Below are 17,205 nucleotides of genomic sequence, written 5' to 3'. Positions count from 1 at the left end.
GGGCGGACCCACAATTCTTAGGCTATATACAGTTTTGCAGAGGTCCAGCCCTACAAGCTGAGCCGAGCAAGGGGTTGGGGGTGGGGGGAAAGGTGGAAAGGGGAGGGACTTCAATCCCTCTGAGCCCACCGGCCTGGACTGCCTGGCGACCCCCTTCTGTCCCATCACGCCTGGAAAGTCCAGCCTTGACTCACACGTACTGTGCCACGCGGGGCGCGTTGGGCAGCGCAGCCCCACAGGTGGCAGCGGTTTGGGGACCGTTCCCGCCAGGCTAGGCAGTGGAGCGCCGCACAGCGCGCCTTCCCGCCTCCCAGCCGCCGCCCAAGCAGTTCCCGGCCGGCGCCAGCAGGCCTGCTCGGTCGATCTTCGAGCCGAAGATGCGGCGGGGCTGGAAGATGGCTCTGTCTGGGGGGCTGTGGTGCTGCCGCCGGGTACTGTCCTGGGTGCCAGTGCTCGTTATTGTCCTCGTCGTTCTCTGGTCCTACTATGCCTACGTCTTTGAACTCTGTCTCGGTAAGTGGGGCTGGGCACAAAAAGTGGGGAAATTATGCTCTAACATAATCGTCTGCCCTATCCTTCACACTGATGTCCCCAGTGCGCTCAGCCCTCACTCTGCAGTTTTCCTTTCGTTCCCGGAAAAACTCCTAGTCTACAACCTTGGGCTTATCACAATATCTCCCACGTGCCCTCCCACGAGGGTCCCACCACGTCGCCCTCACCGCTCCTCTGGGTTTTCTTACTCTTTGCCCTCCCCACGATAATCTCCTGGCTCTTCCCACTAGAACCCCCCTTTCCTGTACAGAGTAACCACTTAGGCTGTGTCTTCTCCTTCTGAACCCACCCAATCAATTGAGGAAGAACCATTTCCTGTGTCCTTAAAGTGCCCGCTCCACCAAGGCAACCAACTAAGAGTCCCACCATTTTCGCCTCCTAGGATTCCTTCCGTACTGGGGATTCCCTACTAGGAATCCAAAACTATTTCCTGTACTCTAACATTAGCTCACCTTTTTCCCACATTGGGACCCATACTTTTCTCTCTGCACACATAGGCTGACATGTTTCCCGTCTCCATCCACTTATGATCCCCCTCTCCCTCTCCCATCAGAGCATTCTCTTCAATCTCACTTTTCCTACAGTGATATCCCTCCATCCTTTCACTAAGACTAAGATCCCGGAGTGCACACACACACACACACACACACACACACACACACAGAGAGAGAGAGAGAGAGAGAGAGAGAGAGAGAGAGAGGCTTCATATGTTCACCTTCTTATAACTTCTCAGTATGCTCTGTTCTACCTCATGGTTAACACAGTGGCAATAAGCCTTCCTCTTTCCTTCCCCGTGGGCCTTGCTCATTTTCAGAATTCTTACAATGGTGTGGGGTTCTACACAACACTCTCTTCTCATTCTAGGGCTCTAATTGTACCACTTTAGGGTGACCTCCAGCCTCTTCCCTTTCCACTTTGGGAGGCGTTCAACTCCTTCCCATTAGAGGGCCCACATTATTTTCTGACACACCACATGTAGAACAGAACATACTAAGAAGTCATGAGAGTGGTGATTTTTCCTTGTTATCTTTTCTGAGAGACATTCTCCACCCCTCCAGTGTTTTCCCATTGCCCCCACCGCATTCTGTCACTAGCTGTCTCTGGTGTTTGTCCTTGTTTCCTCTAGGAGTGCACTTGCCCCCCTTGCCTTCCAAGCCTGGGAAATTTAGTTCTTTCTTGCTGAAGTCTGTAACACTTTCTGCCCCTTTCCAGTGGGAATATCATTTTTCATTTCCTCTTATTAGACCACCCCCTTTAATGATGCTGGGCCTTTCTTATGGCATGGCCGGCCACCCAAGAACTACTCTAGTCCCTCCTTATTTATGTTTCCCACCATATCTTTCGTTCTTTCAAACTCAGAATTCTACAGTATTTCACAATACAAAATCCAAGACCCTTCCTTGTATTTACCCACCACCATGCACTTAGATTCCTAGGCCCCAAGTCCTTTGTCTATTGCACATGGCCTTCTAACATAGTCATAAACTCAAATTAATTTCCATAATATGTCCTTTCTCCTTTCATGAGAAATTTCTCACAAACCTTTGAAGAGTCCCCACATCTTTTCAAATGAGAACTCATTAATACCTATTATCATGTCAGGACAAGAATTCCATTGCCAGCAGCATCCATACACTTGTGGCCAGCAATTTCTCCTCTTTATTCAATGTGGGCTTCTTATTGCCACCCCACTTGCTCCATCAGACATCTCAAATTTGCTTTCCCACGACTCATTTATTTCCTCATATCTTAACTTCACACCTGAAATACTATGGTTATTGCACTACTTTTCAGCCCCAGGACCCAACTACACTTATACAGCTCGTTCTATTACATATTTGGTAAACCCCACCCCTACACAGATTTAGGTGAAGTAGGGAGGCAAGAAGTTACCATGTTTTTCTGATATAATACTTCCTTCTAGTCAACTCTATACATTAAGATTTGACTTTTATCTGGCCTTCTTGACGATGTTATGGAAATACAGAAAAGACTTTTACAAATAAATTTTGTTTGTTGCTTTCATGGATCGATATTTAGGCTGTTTTCCCTTTCTTCATCTCAATATTAAGGTACATGAAGTAGACTCTACAGTGACTGTGAAGTTGTCCTGTTCTCTGACCTTATCACGTTAGCTTTTTTGAATGATTAACTAAGAGATCAAAAGTTCAGCCCCATTGTTATTGTATGTACACTGCTCCTAGGAACAATGCCACATTGTAAACACTATTAAACCTACTTTAAAGTCCTTTAGTACTGACTTATGTGAGTTCCCCAAGAAATCATGTTAAAAATCAGTAATGGGGAGAGTTAGCTCTTACATAGAGTACTTACTTTGTGCCAGGAAACAAAATGTACTCATTACTGTAGCTATATTACTAGTCTATATATCACCTCATTTAATCCTCACAGATAGATATATAGGGTAGGTGCCATTATTATCCCCACAGTGCAGATATGTAGACTGAGTCAACGAGCTGAGGTAAAACCAAGAGTGTGAGCAAATAGGTGTGGTAGCAAATACTTGTAGTCTCAGTATATGTGACGTAGAGGCAGGAGGATCAGGAGTCCAAGGACATCCTCAGCTACCAGGAAAGTTTGAAGTCAGACTTTTGTTTGTTTAACATTTTAGTATCAGTTAGCATTCTTTAAACTAGGCTAAGCCCAGCAAAGATTCTCAATCTGAGATAGGAGGATCACTTGAGTCTAGGAGTTCAAAACAAGCCTCTATAATATAGGTAAAACCCATGTTAAAAAATAAAAATCAGTAATATAAGTGGCCTGGCCTTGACTTCTGTTTCTGGCTCCGCCATTCTGTGATGCCATGTCCACTTTACAATATTAAATGTTTTCTAAAGTTTTAAATGGAGAGAGAGAGAGAGAGAGAGAGAGAGAGAGAGAGAGAGAGAGAGAGAGAGAGAGAGAGAGTGTTGTTGTTGTTTGGAGTGATATGTCACAGTATGCTGTGGAAGTCAGAGGATGTGTAGGACTTTGGTTATGTCCTTCCAGCATATGAGTTCTGGGGCTTGAACTCAGGCCCTCAGACTTGGTGGCAAATGCCCTTACACTTTAAACCCTCTTGCTGGTCCTTCATTTTACAATCTTTGAACAAATGTATGACCTGGATTTCAGAAATGGTGAATCGAAACTTCCTAAAGTTACATTTAGTACACCATTGAGGACTGTAAGTCAAGTTTGCCTGATAAAAAAGCCATTCCTTGCCAGGCGGTGGTGGCATAAGCCTTTAATCCCAGCACTCGGGAGGCAGAGGCAGGCGGATCTCTGTGAGTTTGAGGCCAGCCTGGTCTACAAAGGGAGTTCCAGGACAGGCTCTAAACTACAGAGAAACCCTGTCTCGAAAAACAAAAACAAAAACAAAAAAGCCATTCCTTTATCAACATAACAAAAACAGTAAATTAGGGTTTTGAGATGACTTAAAAAGTAATATGAAAGAGCTAACGTCTTTCTGAAGTGAACCTCATCTCTCCTAAATATCAGGCTATAACTGAAACAAAAGGTGATAATTTTGTACTTCTATTTTTATTTTATATTTTTAATTATAAAATGATTACATCATTAACCCCTTCTTTTTCCTCCCTCCAATTCCTCCCACACACACCCTTGCACTGTTTCAAATTCATGGCTTTTTCCTTAATTGTTGTAATACACACACATACATGCATACATACACACACATGCATACACACACACACACACTCGTAAATACATAGGTACAATCTGATCAGTCTGTATCATATAGTTGTATGTATATGTTTTCAGACCTGACCATTTTGTATTGTATAACCAATTTATGTGCTCTTCCCTGGGAAGACCATATCTCCTGCTCTCCTTAGTTGCCTGGAGTTCTTTGTTGAGTCCACCTGAGGTTTCCTTTTCCATATTAGCATGTCTACTGTTGTCATCCTCATTCGGATCTTGTTTAGACAGGAACAATGCATGGATGTAACCTCTCTGACGTTTCTAGGACACATAATCTCACATCAAACTTCCTGTTCTCTGGCACTTCCAGTCTTTCCACTCCCTCTTTTATAATGATTTCTGAGCCTTAGGTGCAGGAATTGTGTTGTAGATATATCAGTTGAGCTATAATTTTTTGATTCCTTCTACTGTTAATTCTGCTTTCACAAGCCAGAAGACATAGGATAGGTCACATAATCTCTCTTTTTAAATAAATAAATAAATATATATATATATTTATTTATTTATTATGTATACAATATTCTGTCTGTGTCTATGCCTGCAGGCCAGAAGAGGGCACCAGACCTTATTACGGATGGTTGCAAGCCACCATGTGGTTGCTGGAAATTGAACTCAGGACCTTTGGTAGAGCAGGCAATGCTCTTAACCCCTGAGCCATCTCTCCAGCCCACCTAATCTCTTTCATCCTCAGCTGTTTTCATATGCCTCTCACTAATATGGTTGTTAATTCATATCACAAATACTTGCTCAGTACTTAATATATACCAAGCATTGCTATTGCAAAGTTTAAATAATGTGATGTCTGAAAACTATGAACTATATTCACAACACATTATTAGAGTGTATTAGATGCCAACTTACTACATTAATAAGAATATAAAGTATTCTACCTCCTTCAAGAAAAAAAAGCTTACTTTTTTGTATTGACCATTAATGTGTTCATTTGACTTTTGTATCAAATATTTTGAAAGCCTTGAAAGTTTCAACCTTGAAAATAAGACTTGATCTTAAAACCATAACTTTCCCTCTTTGAATTTCAAGTAGATAATCATGAAGTATTTACAGCCAGTTCCCCCTAGAAGCTTACATATTTAATAAGAAAATAATAGTATCCATTTCGTTAAGGTAAATGTTATGTGACAAAAGACAATCATTTTAAAGTATTCATTAATTTACTACATTTATAATGTTGTAAAGCCATTACTTCAATGTAATTCCCAAATTATTATTGTTATCTCCCTCCAAAACCACATAGGGGACAGAAAGTCCGTTTTCTCTAAGGGTGTGGTAGATGGTAGTTCACCAACACAGTCGGTGGCCTCACCACACCCATGAGTGTATGGGAAGCACAAATTAGAGTCCGTGGGTTATTTAATAAAAGGATATTAAATTAGGAACAATTGGGATGTATTTGGAAGAAGTTAAAGAGAAGTAACTCCCTGTTCCCTTCATTTCCAGTCTCTGTCACAATCACTCATCTATATTCGAGCTCTGTTTGCCTATCTTATAATTTCTCTCTCTCTCTCTCTCTCTCTCTCTCTCTCTCTCCCACACACACCCCCATGTGTGTGTGTGCATCTATCTGTGTCCAGTTGTATCTGGCTTTTTTAAATTAGCATTATGTTTTCAAAATCCACCTACATTGCAGCATCTAACAGTAAACTATTCCTTTAATAGATAAGTAATATTCTACTCTCTGTCTTTGCCAGAGTGTGTCTATACATCTGTTCAGAGACTTTTGGGATGTTTTCACCTTTTTTCCTGTTCTATGAACTACTATGAACAGTTGTATGGAAATGATTTTATATACATATGTGTGTGTATTCCAGTTTTTAAAAATATATATATCAGAGAGAAAGATGGGAATGATTGAACTGTATTGTAATTTTTGAGGAACCTCTAAGCAGTTTTTCAGTGTGATTAAACCATTTTACATTTCTACTAACAATGAAGAGAAAGTGTTTCAGTTTATTGGCATTATCACCAATATTTTTTCCATTAAAAATGACTACCTTGGTATAAAGTAACACAGTATCTTTTGTGGTTTGATTTGCATTTCCTAAATAAGTAAATATATTGAGAATATTTTAGTCACTTGACCATTTTTATATCTTATTTGAAAAATATCTATAAAGACTGAGCAGGTTGTGTTTATGTATTTAGGAATATACACATACATATGCATGTAACTACAATTAATGAAAAAGGGCACAATGAATGAGAACAAGGGATGGAGCATATTTGGAGGAAGGAAAGGGAGGAGGGAAATGATATAATCTCGAAAAATAAAGGAAATATTAAAAAGAAAAATAACTATTGATTTTTCCCATCTTTTAAAATATGTGTCTTCATTTTTTCATCTTCTTTCTTTAAAATGTCTTAACATGCAAAATGAGTTTCAATCTAAAATCTTCATATATGTATATAATTGAACTTTGTGCATAGTCACCTACGTTGCTTGTCCGTGTTGTTTGTCCTCTTCCTCTCCCCCCAAAAGTCCCTCTTCTGCTTTTGTGTCGTGTGTGTGTGTGTGTTTGTGTGTGTGTGTGTGTGTGTGTGAGAGAGAGAGAGAGAGAGAGAGAGAGAGAGAGAGAGAAAGAGAGAGATTTATTTCACCTCCCATCACTCCCTTTTCCTTACTTTCTGATCCCTTCTTCTCTCCTCATGTGCTTCCTTCCCTTCTGCTTAAATGTAGATATCTTTCTTTTTAAATTCTAGAGTTGACAAAAAAGGGAAAGCATGCTAATTTTCTGAGTCTGGTTTATTTTGCCTAACATGACAATGATTTCCAATTCTGATGGATTTCTTACAAATTATACAAATTACAAGATTTCATTAATTTTTACGGCTGGACAAAACTCCATTTTGTGTATGTATGTATGTGTATTTATCACATTTATCTTCTCATCTGTTCATAAGCATGTAGGCTAATTCCATATTTGGGCTCTTATGAAAACTGCTGCAGTAAGCATGAATGCACAAATATCTGCATGCTATGCCAACACAGATTCTTTTACCTATATGCCCAAGAGTGGTAATGCTGAGTCATATGTTAGTTCTATTTTTGAGGCTTTTTATCATTGATTTTTTAGTTCCTGTACAAAGTAATGCGTTTCAGTGTGACATTTCAGACACACATCTTTGTACTTTGTTCATATTCAGTTTCCCATTACCTTTCCTTACTCCCCCGTCTCCTCCCTCTCCTGTTGGTCCCTTTCATCTCCTCCAAGTAGTCTGTTTTCATGCATTATACATGCAAATATACATATATAATCTATATGCATATATAACTAATTCTACATATGAGAGAAAACTTTGGGTATCTTTTTTCTCACACTACCACCTTTGTTTCCCCATTTGATCCCCTTTCCATACATACTCCCTTTGATTTCCATATCATATATAAGCATAAATAGATAGACATACTGTTAAATGTAGATACTACATATGAGAGAAATGTGCTATTTCTGATTCAGACTTAATTCACTTAATATGGTGATTTCAAGTTCCATCAGTTTCTCTGAAAGCAACATCCTTTCATTGTTCATGAGATGTGCTATGAATAGCAATTTTAGTGTGCAGTAAGATCGTTTCAAAAGCAAAGACTCAAAAACTAATGTCTGAAATGACACACAAGAATGGATAGATTAATTCAGATTTTACTTTGATTCATAAAAGAACTAGACATCTAGACTTAGTATTTCCCATGCTTACACAAATTATTATAGAATACTCCTAAACATTGACTCAAATGGAAATGGAAACACAGTTTCCTGGGGATTTGGGCCCTCTGAATCTTTACCCCATGACAGTAATAACCCCAAACTTCAGAGAATGGCTATTTATGCCTTAGACAGTGGAGGTGGTTTACTCACACCAACTGCTGCTTAGTGACCCAGGTGAGATCAAATGGTTGTACTGTCTCAAAAGTAGAGAAGACTGATTAAACTCAAATCTAAAGAGACAGATGTCCAAAATGTCAAACCTTGGTATACTTTGGCAAAATAATCACACTTCCAGAGGCACAGAGAGACAGACAAACAAGCAAAACCACTCCTGAGATGTAGTACAGGAAGCTAGCATTGTCATGACAGGTGGCAGGATTTCCTCAGGATCTTATCCCTGGTGTTGACTCTGCATGACACTTTCCCTAAAGTGCTCTTTTCTGGATACCAAGAAAGCCTGTCACCTGAACTTCTGAGGCTCTTGTCCTGACTGAAGCCTACCAAAACTGTTGCCAAAATCCATAGGCTCTGCTTCCTTTTGCTTTCCTGAAAACCACAAGAAAGAGATTAACAGAGAACACAAATTTTATTCATGTCTGGACCTGAGGAACCTAGGATAGACATTCCATCTTAGTGATAGCCTCCTTTCCTATTTCTACTCTTTTGAGGAATGTCTGTACTGGTTTCACAGTGGCTGCACTGGTTTACATCCAACCAGTGATGTATGCAGTTTTTTCCCCCAGAATCCTTGCAAGCATTTGTTGGTATTTCCTTCCTTGGTAATAACCATTATGCTGGGAGTTGGATGGAATCACAAAGTGGTTTTAATTTACATTTCTGTGGAGGTTAAAATATTTGGACACTTTAAAAAATATTTACTGATCATTTTTGTATTTATTGTTTTGAAAACTATGTGTTAAATTTTCTGGCTCGTTTGTTGATTGCATTATTTGGAGTTTTTGAGTTTGGCATTGAACTCAGAGATCTGTACTCGACTAATCTTTTTTTTTTTTTTTGTAACTCTTGAATTTTTCTCATTAGTTTTTTTTATTCTTTTTTAATTAAAATTTCCAACTGCTCCCCGTTTCCCATTTCCCTCCCCCTCCTCCCACACATTGCCCCCTCCCCCCACTCCCCTCCCCCATCCCCACTCCTCTTCCCCTTCCCCCAGTCCATTCCCCCTCCCTCTCCATACTGAAGAGCAGTCCAAATTCCCTGCCCTACAGGAAGACCAAGGTCCTCCCACTTCCATCCAGGCCCAGGAAGGTGAGCATCCAAACAGGCTAAGCGCCCACAAAGCCAGTTCATGGAGTAGGATCGAAACCTAGTGCCATTGTCCTTGGCTTCTCATCAGCCTTCATTGTCCGCCATGTTCAGAGAGTCCAGTTTCAACCCCTGCTTATTCAGTCCCAGTCCAGCTGGCCTTGGTGAGCTCCCAATAGATCAGTTCCACTGTCACAGTGGGTGGGTGCACGCCTCGTGGTCCTGATTTCCTTGCTCATGTTCTCCCTCCTTCTGCTCCTCATTTGGACCTTAAGAGCTCAGACCGTTGCTCCAAATTGGGTCTCTGTCTCTCTCTCGATCTATCGCCAGATGAAAGTTCCTTTGCCATTCTCCTTGGCCTCTCGTCAGCTCTCACCGTCCGCCACATTCAGAGAGTCCGGTTTTATCCCATGTTTTTTCAGTAGCAGTCCAGCTGGCCTTGGTGAGCTCCCAATAGATCGGCCCCACTGTCTCAGTGGTTGGGTGCACCCCTCATGGTCCTGACTTCCTTGTTCATGTTCTCTCTCCTTCTGCTCCTCTTTATAACCTTGGGAGCTCAGTCCGGTGCTCCAGTGTGGGTCCCTGGCTCCATCTCCATCCATCGCTAGATGAAGGTTCTATGGCGATATGCAAGACATTCATCAGTATGATTATAGGATAGGTTCATTTCAGGTTCCCTATCCTCAGGTGCCCCAATGAACTAACTGGGGACATTGCCCTGGGCATCTGGCAACCATTCCAAGTTCAAGTCTCTTGCCAACCCCCAGGTGGCTCCCCTACCCAAGGTATGAGTTTCCCTGCTCCCCCATCCAACCCTCCTCTATCGCCAATCACCCCGATTCCCCCAGTTCCCCCCATCTTCTCCTTCACACTTTTCTCTACCCATCACCCCTCGTCCCCTTCCCACCCCACCCCCAAGATTCCAATTTTTTGCCCATCAGTCATGTCTATTTCCCATAGCTGGGAGGATATCTATATGTTTTTCCTTGGGTTTACCCTCTTGTTTAGCTTCTTTAGGATCACAAATTATAGACTCAGTGGCCCCTATCCATGGCTAGAAACCAATTATGAGTGAGTACATCCCATGTTCTTCTTTTTGGGTCTGAGTTACCTCACTCAGGATCGTATTTTCTATTTCCATCCATTTGCATGCAAAATTCGAGAAGTCATTGTTTTTTACCGCAGAGTAGTACTCTAATGTGTATATATTCCACACTTTCTTCATCCATTCTTCCATTGAAGGGCATCTAGGTTGCTTCCAGGTTCTGGCTATTACAAATAATGCTGCTATGAACATAGTTGGACAAATGCTTTTGTCATATGATAGGGCATCTCTTGGGTATATTCCCAAGAGTGGTATAGCTGGGTCCAGGGGTAGGTTGATCCCAATTTTTCTGAGAAACCGCCACACTGATTTCCAAAGTGGTTGCACAAGTTTGCAGTCCCACCAGCAATGGATGAGGGTACCCCTTTCTCCACAACCTCTCCAGCAAAGGCTATCCTTGGTGTTTTTGATTTTAGCCATTCTGACAGGTGTAAGATGATATCTCAAAGTTGTTTTGATTTGCATTTCTCTGATCGCTAAGGAGGTTGAGCATGACCTTAAGTATCTTTTGGCCATTTGAACTTCTTCTGTTGAGAATTCTCTGTTCAGTTCAGTGCCCCATTTTTTAATTGGGTTAATTAACCTTTTAAAGTCTAGTTTCTTGAGTTCTTTATATATTTTGGAGATCAGACCTTTGTCTGTTGCAGGGTTGGTGAAGATCTTCTCCCAGTCAGTAGGCTGCCTTTTTGTCTTAATGACAGTGTCCTTTGCTTTACAGAAGCTTCTCAGTTTCAGGAGGTCCCATTTATTCAATGTTGCCCTTAATGTCTGTGCTGCTGGGGTTATACATAGGAAGCGAACTCCTGTGCCCATATCTTGTAGGGTACTTCCCATTTTCTCTTCTATCAGGTTCAGTGTGTTCAGATTGATATTGAGGTCTTTGATCCATTTGGACTTGAGTTTTGTGCATGGTGATAGATATGGGTCTATTTTCATTCTTCTACAGGTTGACATCCAATTGTGCCAGCACCATTTGTTGAAGATGCTTTCTTTCTTCCATTGTATACTTTTAGCTCCTTTATCGAAAATCAGTTGTTCATAGGTTTGTGGGTTAAAATCCGGGTCTTCTATACGATTCCATTGGTCGACTTCTCTGTTTTTATGCCAGTACCACGCTGTTTTCATTACTGTAGCTCTGTAATAGAGTTTGAAGTCAGGGATGGTAATGCCTCCAGAAGTTCCTTTATTGTATAAGATTGTTTTGGCTATCCTGGGTTTTTTGTTTCTCCATATAAAGTTGATTATTGTCCTTTCAAGATCTGTGAAGAATTTTGATGGGATTTTAATGGGGATTGCATTGAATCTATAAATTGCCCTTGGTAGAATTGCCATTTTTACTATGTTGATTCTCCCAATCCAAGAGCAAGGGAGATCCTTCCATTTTCTGGTATCCTCTTCAATTTCTTTCTTCAATGCCTTAAAGTTTTTGTCAAATAGATCTTTCAATTCTTTGGTTAGAGTTACCCCAAGATATTTTATGCTGTTTGTGGCTATCGTGAAAGGTGATGCTTCTCTTATTTCCCTCTCTTCTTCCATATCCTTTGTGTATAAGAGGGCGACTGATTTTCTGGAGTTGATCTTGTATCCTGCCACATTACTAAAGGCGTTTATCAGCTGTAGGAGTTCTTTGGAGGAGTTTTTGGGGTCGCTCATGTACACTATCATATCATCTGCAAATAATGCAAGTTTAACTTCTTCCTTTCCAATTTGAATCCCCTTTATCCCCTTATGTTGTCTTATTGCTATTGCTAAAACTTCGAGAACTATATTGAAGAGGTATGGAGAGAGTGGACAGCCTTGGCGTGTTCCTGATTTTAGTGGGATGGCTTTAAGTTTCTCTCCATTTACTTTGATGTTAGCTGTCGGCTTGCTGTATATAGCTTTAATTATATTTAGGTATGACCCTTGTATCCCTAATCTCTCCAAGACTTTTATCATAAAGGGATGTTGAATTTTGTCAAATGCTTTTTCAGCATCTAATGAAACGATCATATGGTTTTTTTCTTTCAGTTTATTTATATGATGGATTATATTGATAGATTTGCGTATGTTAAACCAGCCCTGCATTTCTGGTATGAAGCCTACTTGATCATAATGGATAATTTTTCTAATGTGTTCTTGGATTCGGTTTGCCAGAATTTTGTTGAGGATTTTTGCGTCGATGTTCATGAGTGAGATTGGCCTGTAATTCTCTTTCTTGGTTGGGTCTTTGTGTGGTTTTGGTATTAGAGTAACTTCAGCTTCATAAAAGGAATTTGGCAATGACTCTTCTGTTTCTATATTGTGAAATACATTAAGGAGAATAGGTATTAGGTCTTCTTGGAAGTTCTGGTAGAATTCCGCATTGAAACCATCTGGTCCTGGACTTTTTTTTGGAAGGGAGGTTTTTGATAACAGCTTCTAATTCTTCACGACTAACAGGTCTATTTAGGTTGTTCACCTGGTCCTGGTTTAACTTTGGTATATGGTATTTATCTAAAAAAGCGTCCATTTCTTTTACATTTTCCAGTTTTGTGGCATACAGGCTTTTGTAGTAAGATCTAATGATTCTCTGAATTTCCTCTGTGTCTGTGGTTATGTCCCCCTTTTCATTTCTGATCTTATTAATTTGCAAATTCTCTCTCTGCCGTTTGATTAGTTTGGATAGGGGTTTATCAATCTTGTTGATTTTCTCCAGGAACCAGCTTTTTGATTCATTGATTCTTTCAATTGTTTTCTGTGTTTCTATTTTGTTGATTTCAGCCCTCAGTTTGATTATTTCCAGTCTTCTACCCCTTCTAGGTGAGTCTGCTTCTTTTTTTTCTAGAGCTTTCAGGTGGGCTGTTAAGTCTCCAATGTGTGCTTTCTCTGTTTTCTTTAAGTGGGCAGTTAGTGCTATGAACTTTCCTCTCAGGACTGCTTTCATAGTGTCCCATAGGTTTGAGTATGTTGTTTCTTTATTTTCATTGTCTTCAAGGAAGAGTTTAATTTCTTTCTTTATTTCTTCCTTAATCCAGGTATGGTTCAGTAGTTGACTATTCATTTTCCATGAGTTTGTAGGCTTTCTGGGGGTAGCATTGTTGCTGAATTCTAGCTTTAATCCATGGTGATCTGATAAGATACAGGTGGTTATTAATATTTTTTTGTAACTGTGGATGTTTGCTTTGTTACCGAGTATGTGGTCGATTTTTGAGAAGGTTCCATGAGCTGCAGAGAAGAAGGTATGTTCTTTCCTATTTGGGTGGAATATTCTATAGATGTCTGTTAAGTCCATTTGATTCATTACCTCCATTAATTCTCTTATTTCTCTTTTAGGTTTCTGTCTAATTGACCTGTCCATTGGTGAGAGAGGAGTATTAAAGTCTCCTACTATTAATGTGTGCGGTTTGATGGCTGCCTTGAGTTTTAACAATGTTTCTTTTACGTACGTGGGTGCTTTTATATTAGGGGCATATATATTCAGGATTGAGACTTCATCCTGATGAATTGTTCCTGTTATGAGTAGAAAATGTCCCTTTCCATCTCTCCTGATTGATTTAAGTTTGAAGTCAACTTTGTTAGAAATTAGTATGGCCACCCCTGCTTGTTTCTTAGGTCCATTTACTTGATAAGCCTTATCCCAACCCTTTACTCTGAGTAGGTGCCTGTCTTTGTGGTTGAGGTGTGTTTCTTGTAAACAGCAGAATGTTGGATCCTGTTTTCGTATCCAATCTCTTAGTCTGTGCCTTTTTATAGGAGAGTTGAGTCCATTGACATTAAGTGATATTAATGACCAGTGGTTGTTAACTCCGGTCATTTTTTAAGTTGTAAATTTTGTGTGTTCCCCTTCTTTGTGTTGCGCTGGTGAAGGGTCTCTAGTTGTCTGAGATATTGTGGTCATTGTTGGACTCCTTGGTTAGTGATTTTCCTTCTATTACTTTCTGTAAGGCTGGATTTGTGGCTACGTATTGTTTAAATTTGTTTTTATCCTGGAAAATTTTGTTTTCTCCATTTATAGTGAATGAAAGCTTGGCTGGGTATAGTAGTCTGGGCTTGCATCCATGGTCTCTTAGTTTCTGCAGAACATCTATCCAGGACCTTCTGGCTTTCATGGTTTCCATAGAGAAGTCAGGTGTAAGTCTGATAGGTTTACCTTTATAAGTAACTTGGCCTTTTTCCTTTGCTGCTCTTAGTATTCTTTCTTTATTCTGTATGCTTTGTGTTTTGATTATTATATGGCGAGAGGTGTTTTTTTTTTATCCAGCCTATTCGGTGTTCTGTATGCTTCTTGAACCTTCATAGGTATATCTTTCTTTAGGTTGGGAAAGTTTTCTTCTATAATTTTATTAAATATATTTTCTGGACCATTGAGCTGCGCTTCTTCTCCTTCTTCTATTCCTATTATTCTTAGGTTTGGTCTTTTTATTGTGTCCCATATTTCCTGAATGTTTTGTGATGAGAATTTGTTGGCCTTGCTGTTTTCTTTGATCAGCGTGTTTATTTTCTCTATGGTATCTTCAGAATCTGAGATTCTTTCTTCTATCTCTTGTATTCTGTTGGTTATGCTTGCTTCTGTAGTCTCTATTCGTTTACCTAGATTTTCCCTGTCCAGCTGGCCTTCTGTTTGTGTTTTCTTCTTTGCCTCCATTTCAGTTTTTAAGTCTTGAACTGTTTCCATTATTTGTTTGATTGTTTTTCCTTGGTTTCCTAGGGTATCATTCACTGATTTACTCAATTCTTCAAACTTTCTGCTATACTTCTCATCCATTTCTATAAGGGCATTTTTTACATGTTGTTTAAGGGCGTCAATCACTTTCATAAAGTCAATTTTATCTACTTCTTCATGATTAAGGTGTTCATGTCCTCCTGTTGGGAGGTCGCTGGGTTCTGGTGGTTTCATATAGTTTTTCAGATTGTTAGGTGAATTCTTGCATTGGCGCCTGCCCATCTCTTTCTCCGAATGCTCCCCTATGGATCTTCTTTTACCGTATCAGGTCTCCTTGCCTACTGATGTACCTTCCCAGTGATGGCTCTCTGCAGTGATAGCTCTCCTGGTGCTCCAGTGATGTCTCTCCTTGCTTGTTGCAGGCAGGCCAGTGAAACAAAGGAAGTCTCGCCTGCCTACTTGCCCTGAGGATTTGCCCCCAGCGCCAGACAGACTGAGCTGGATGGTGTTATGTGCCCAAAGAGGAAAGGGGGCAGAAGGAAGAAGGGTTCTGGATGCAAGCTGGGTGGGACAAGAAGAGAGAGGCAGTATGCGGGGTGTAGAGCCCCTGCAGGGAGCCCGGGGAGTATAGGGTGGGGGATGAGGAACTTCAGAGTTCCCTGTCCAGGGCTGCTTCCGCCGCCACTGGTCACAAACTCACCCCGCTGCTGTCTCTCCTGGTGCCGAGATCAGATCTCCGTGCAGGTTGGGTAGTTCGTAAACAAAGCGCCTACCTTGGTTGGTGCAGGCAGGCCAGTGAAACAAAGGAAGTCTCGCCTGCCTACTTGCCCTGAGGATTTGCCCCCAGCGCCAGACAGACTGAGCTGGATGGTGTTATGTGCCCAAAGAGGAAAGGGGACAGAAGGAAGAAGGGTTCTGGATGCAAGCTGGGTGGGACAAGAAGAGAGAGGCAGTATGGGGGGGTAGAGCCCCTGCAGGGAGCCCGGGGAGTATCCTCGACTAATCTTTAATCCCAAGTGTGGGATTAAAGGCATGCACCACCATATCCGGCTGTAGCTGTTTTTTCATATGGTTAGTGTTTTCCTTGGTGCTTTACATTTTTGAAGCTCTTGTGAATGGAGTCTTTTTCCTGATTTTGTTCTTACCAGGTTAATTTCATTGTAGAAAAGCTGCTGGTGGACTGGAGAGGTATCTCTGTTGGTAAAGTGCTTGTTGCATAAGCCTGAAAAAGTTCAGCCACCATAACCCACATAAAGAAATCTGAGCAGAGTGATGCACATCTGTATTCACTACTGTGGACACAGTGACAAGCAGGTCCTTGGGGGCTGACTGGCCAACTGTTCCAGCCTGCCTAGTGAGCTCAAGGGCAATGAGAGGATCCTGCCTCAAAACAAAAGCAAAAAAACAAGGTGGATAGTAACAGCACCTGAGGTTGACCACTGTCCTTCACACACATGCACGAATACACACGTAATATTCTCTCTCTCAGCCGGGCGGTGGTGGCGCACGCCTGTAATTCCAGCACTCGGGAGGCAGAGGCAGGCGGATCTCTGTGAGTTCGAGGCCAGCCTGTTCTAGAAAAGCTAGTTCCAGGACAGGAACCAAAAACTACGGAGAAACCCTGTCTCAAAAAAAAAAAAAAAATCTCTCTCTCTCTCTCTCTCTCTCTCTCTCTCTCTCTCACACACACACACACACACACACATACACACACACACACACACACAAAAGAAAAGAAAAAAGAAAAGCTACAGTCTGTATATGTTGACTTTAGGTCCTGTTACTTTGCTGAAAATATCATATGTATGAGTTTTCTAGTGGAGTTTTTAAAGTCTTTAAGTATAGTTTCATGTGGTTTCAAGCTGAGATAATTTGCTTTTTTTCCTATTTGTATCTCTTTTATTTTGTTCTTGCCTTATTGTTCTGTCTAAGAATTCAAGCACAGTGTTAACTAAGAGAGGAGAAAATGGGTACTCTTCTCATTTTAAAAGAAACGCTTTCAAATTTTCCCACATTTAGTATTACATTGGCTATGGGTTTGTTGTATATAGCCTGTATTATACTGAGGCATATTCCTTCTATGCATAGTTTTCTGGGGGCTATCATGAAGGCACATTGAATTTGTGAAAGGCCTTTTCATCTATTGATATGATTATGTCATTTCTGTCCCTGAGTGTGTTTATGCTCTGTATTACTCTTATTATCTTGCATATGTT

The 17,205-nt window shown here is 40.8% G+C and overlaps 1 protein-coding gene across 1 annotated transcript in view; it reads left to right on the top strand.

Moving 5' to 3' along the window:
• Positions 1 to 377: 377 nt before the first annotated feature.
• Zdhhc15 (zinc finger DHHC-type palmitoyltransferase 15) overlaps positions 378 to 17,205 on the top strand; it is a 114,428-nt gene continuing 97,600 nt past the window's right edge. The window contains exon 1 of the mRNA XM_057760415.1: positions 378 to 513. Within this exon, the coding sequence (XP_057616398.1) occupies positions 378 to 513 (136 nt within the window). The remainder of the gene's footprint in view (positions 514 to 17,205) is intronic.

Source organism: Chionomys nivalis, chromosome X (genome assembly GCF_950005125.1).
Source record: "Chionomys nivalis chromosome X, mChiNiv1.1, whole genome shotgun sequence".
Taxonomy (NCBI): Eukaryota; Metazoa; Chordata; class Mammalia; order Rodentia; family Cricetidae; genus Chionomys; species Chionomys nivalis.
Note: the sequence above shows the minus strand (reverse complement) of the source record. Positions and strands in the feature narration are given on the sequence as shown.